The 4,302-nt window shown below is 45.2% G+C and overlaps 1 protein-coding gene across 1 annotated transcript in view; it reads left to right on the plus strand.

Annotated features, from left to right (window-relative positions):
- The first annotated feature begins 318 nt into the window (after nt 1–318).
- GRP (gastrin-releasing peptide) overlaps nt 319–4,302 on the plus strand; it is a 10,337-nt gene continuing 6,353 nt past the window's right edge. The window contains exon 1 of the mRNA XM_009330324.1: nt 319–505. Coding sequence (XP_009328599.1) covers nt 319–505 — 187 coding nt within the window. The remainder of the gene's footprint in view (nt 506–4,302) is intronic.

Genomic DNA, 4,302 nt, shown 5'->3' on the forward strand with positions numbered 1-4,302 from the left:
CATACTCCACTGTGATTAAGGCATCCTCATCTCAGCAACGCAGCTGACAGTGCTCAGCACTGTGCACGGGACTGAGTGCATACACATTGCAGCCACAGTTCCCCTCCCTCCTGCGAGCAGCAGCTGGCAGAGTCTGTGATAGCTAATGACAACTGTAGCAGCATCCTGGTCCCAGTCTGGGCCAATGCCCCTGCCTCTCCCTGCCGTCGGCACACTCTGCGCCCACCAACCCCAACACTCTCCATCGCTGTTCGGGTACAACCACTCCATCATCACCTTTTTCTTCAGCCCCCTGCACACATGCTCTGCCACTACAGGATGTGGAAGAGTGGGGCAGCTTACCCCAACCCCCTGGGCACTGATGAATTTTTGGTTGAAAAACTGCCAGTCATTCTGACAGAGGATGAGGAAGGTCCTAAGAATGTCCTGATGGATGTTTTGATCCCAAAAGCCGTGCAGGCATTTCACCGGGCAGAAGAAAGCCCCAGCTATATCTTGCAGATAAGTGAAGCAGAGTTTGTGATGTGTCCAGCACATATTACAAATAATGCAATATATTTTGGGGAAAGCATAAGTCGTGCAGCCTAGGCTGCTTTGGAAAAATACAAGCCTGCCTCTAACACTCCCTACAGACAGGTTTGGGAACCTGCTGAGGGCTCAGTATTTCAGGTCCATTATTGTGGGTGTCAGTTCTGTGTATGCATGAATCAAGACACATGTGCAAATTATGGGATTAAAGATCTTACTAGGCTCTGTTTCTTTTGAAAACAGTAAGAATAAACTTCCATTGAACATACTCAATGAAGAGAGAAGGCTCTCATGATGGCTGTCAATATAAAAGCAAAGGTAAAACCAAAACAGGTTTGGTTTAGTTTGGGAAAATTATTGTTTTTCTTTTCCAGAAAAATAGAAAATCCTTGAACTGAGTTTTTGTTGATGGCTTGCTTCAAATAATCCAGTTTGATTGTTTGGAAGAGTTAGAGATTTTTGTATTTGTTTTATGACAAAACCCTGAAAATGTGTTTTTCTTGGCAAAAATATCCCTCCACTCAAAAAGCTAATCCTAATTAAAAAGAAAATTCCAACCCAAATTTGATCAACTCTTTAAATCAGTATTTTTCACTGCAACTTTAATCACCTAAAGGGCAAACTAATTTAAACTTTCATTAAGTCCATAATACAGGTATAAAAATGGGATTGTATAAGGAACAATCTCAAATTAAAGTAGCTCAAGGCAATGCAAAATGAGATTTAATGTGAAGGCATAGTCTTTAACACATGAAATGTATGAGGACGTATTATATATACAAAATATGAGAAAAGTTTATTTGTTTGCATAGTGTTTGTGGTAAAAGAGACTTACAACTACTGGGCAACAAGGAACTGAGTAAGAATTCATGGTTTGGCATTACTAGCCAAAGCTTACTAACAGCATAGGTGTTATATGCAGCTATATATGACTTATTGACCAGAAGGTTTCAATATTGCTTTATGTTGTTAATCCTCAATAAGCTCTACATAAAGCAACAGAAGCAAAAATACCAGAAGCAGCTGAAAGTAACAAAAGTACCGTGCAAAACATAGTACTAGGAAACAAGTGACTTCCTAAGTCAATTTGTGCACATGTGGCAGTTTCAGGGAGATGACCTACTGATGGCTTCCCCTCGGCTCAGCTCTCTGGTGGAGCAGGGTCCGAGGGAACCCATGTCGGTGGCTTCTGGAGCGACCAGGGCTGAAACAAGGGGCAACAGCAGCCGCACTGTGCAGAGGGCATGCTGTGCTGCACTGTGCTGTGCACCACGGTCCCAGAGGCCACAGGGAGGGCTGATGGATGCAGCCCAGGGCTGAGGCCCCAGCGCAAAGGTAGGTCCAGCACAACAGCCCGGGGAGGCAAGGACAGTCAGAGGGCTTCCAATACAGCCGCTGTAGCTTAGGAAAGCCAAATATTTTGCTTTGTTTTTTTTTTCTTCTGAAAATGGACAGTTTCCTGAATTTTCAATTTCCTGTCTTGAATTGCAATAAACAATTAGGATTTCCCACCAATGGCAATATTGTATTTGATCAGCTGTCACTCAGCACAGAACATATTGTCTGTAGCTGTACTGCAGGCTGCACAGTGAAACTTGTGACTGTGATGAAGCATGAGAATACTATTGTAAATTAAACAAGAGTGCATAATTAATAACCAAACTAAAAGAATGAATCACATTAATCAGTAAAAGAAGATGCAATAAACTAAGATTAAACAAGGGAACAATTTAGCTCATACAGTAGGATACATAATTGACTTCAAAAGTGATTGTACTACACAGTTTGCCCAGTAATTATGTTAATTCACATCCATGGTAGTTTCCATTGGGTATAGTTCAGCTCCAATCGTGCAGGGCTAGCTGAAGGATCTGGCAAGTCCCTTACCGTCAGCTCTGTTAACTGTGTATCCTACTTCCTGACATAGTTCTCTAGACAGCAAAATCATCACATAAACTGTACCAATTCCACGTGACTTCATCCCTGTCTCTGTTGTTCTCCTCTGGGACAGCACATCAAGACTCTGTATTCCTCTACTACTCATCCACCTTCACTTCAGTGAAACTACTTACATGCCTGAAGTTGAGTATGCATTTAAGCGTTCCACTTCTTCACGGCCTTTACAGTCATATATTGTCTCGTTCAGTGATTCATCCATCCTTTCCTCTGCACTGCCTCTTCAGGATGGAAATCTTTTCATCCATTAACTATTACAAAGTTGGCCAGTTCCAGGTGCCTTAGAGTGCTGAAAAGTTGTCGTGGTTTAACCCCAGCCAGCAACTAAGCACCACACAGCTGCTTGCTCACTCCCCCCCAGTGGGATGAGGGAGAAAATTGGAAGAGTAAAAGTGAGAAAACTCGAGGGTTGGGATAAAGACAGTTTAATAGGTAAAGCAAAAGCCACGCACGCCAGCAAAGCAAAACAAGGAGTTTATTCACTCCTTCCCATGGGCAGGCAGGTGTTCAGCCATCTTCAGGAAAGCAGGGATCCATCATGCATAACAGTGACTTGGGAAGACAAACGCCATCACTCCAAACGTCCCCCCCTTCCTTCTTCTTCCCCCAGCTTTATATGCTGAGCATGACGCCATATGGTGTGGGATATCCCTTGGGTCAGTTGGGGTCAGCTGTCCCGGCCGTGCCCCCTCCCAACTCCTTGTGCACCCCCAGCCTGCTTGCTGGTGGGGTGGGGTGAGGAGCAGAAAGGGCCTTGACTCTGTGTCAGCACTGCTCAGCAGTAACTAAAACATCCCTGTGTTATCAAGACTGTTTTCAGCACAAATCCGAAACACAGCCCCATACTAGCTACTGTGAAGAAAATTAACTCTATCCCAGCCAAAACCAGTACAAAAATTTACAGGGTCTCTGTGCAAGGAAAGAAGAAAGTCCTGTAAATCTGTCACATTACTGTCACCTGTGACAGTAAATTTATGTGATATTGGAAATTAAAAGAAACTCTTTGCACAAGATCTTCTATTTTAATGAGCTTCAAGTGATGTTTTGAGTTTGGTCGTTTTACAGCCATTCCTCCTGCTTAAAAAATGCTGGAGCATTGTTTTTTCCATAATTTCCTGTAAAAATTTTTCAACCTGTTCCGTCATTTTAGTCTAGAGCAGCAAACCACCTCTGTGAACATTTTAATGCTTTCCGTAAAGAAGACATTCATTTTAACAGAAACGTCTTCTTCAGAAAAATAGTTCCTGTAACAGAAATGTAACTTAGTCACCCTGGCTCCCTGGTCCAGCAGTCGGTGGCAACAGTGTGAAACCCTTTTTACCAAGCAAAGTTTAACGCGTGTACACACAGTCCCACACGGCAGAGGGTAAACCGCACAGTGTCATCCCTGACCCATCTCCTCTGCATCTGCCAAGGCCCCTTGTGCCTCCTCTCAAGCCGCACGCTCCCGCGGCAGGGCCACCCCTCTCCATCAGCGCTTGTGCGGTGCCTGTTGCCGTTGCCGACTCCGCACAAGCGCCCCAGGTGAGGAGGCCCTGGGCTGATCGGTCACGCCGAGCACCACCGGCAGCATCCGTTCCACACGCTCCGAGGTCCCGGGTCGCCCAGGCCACCTCAGAGCACCGAACCGCGTAAGACGAAGGGAGGTGAGGGGAAAACAAAATTCTGAGAAGTTTCTGTTTTTCTAATGTAAGCGAGAAAATAACCCCAAGGGAAATGTTGGTCGGTCTCTCCAGCAGTATGAAAGCGCCCAGGGACCGGCTTCCTGCGGCCCGGTACAGAAACGGGCTGGCACGGGAACCAGCCCAAGCACGCTCA

This window comes from Pygoscelis adeliae, unplaced genomic scaffold (assembly GCF_000699105.1).
Source record: "Pygoscelis adeliae isolate BGI_AS28 unplaced genomic scaffold, ASM69910v1 Scaffold568, whole genome shotgun sequence".
Lineage (NCBI taxonomy): Eukaryota > Metazoa > Chordata > Aves > Sphenisciformes > Spheniscidae > Pygoscelis > Pygoscelis adeliae.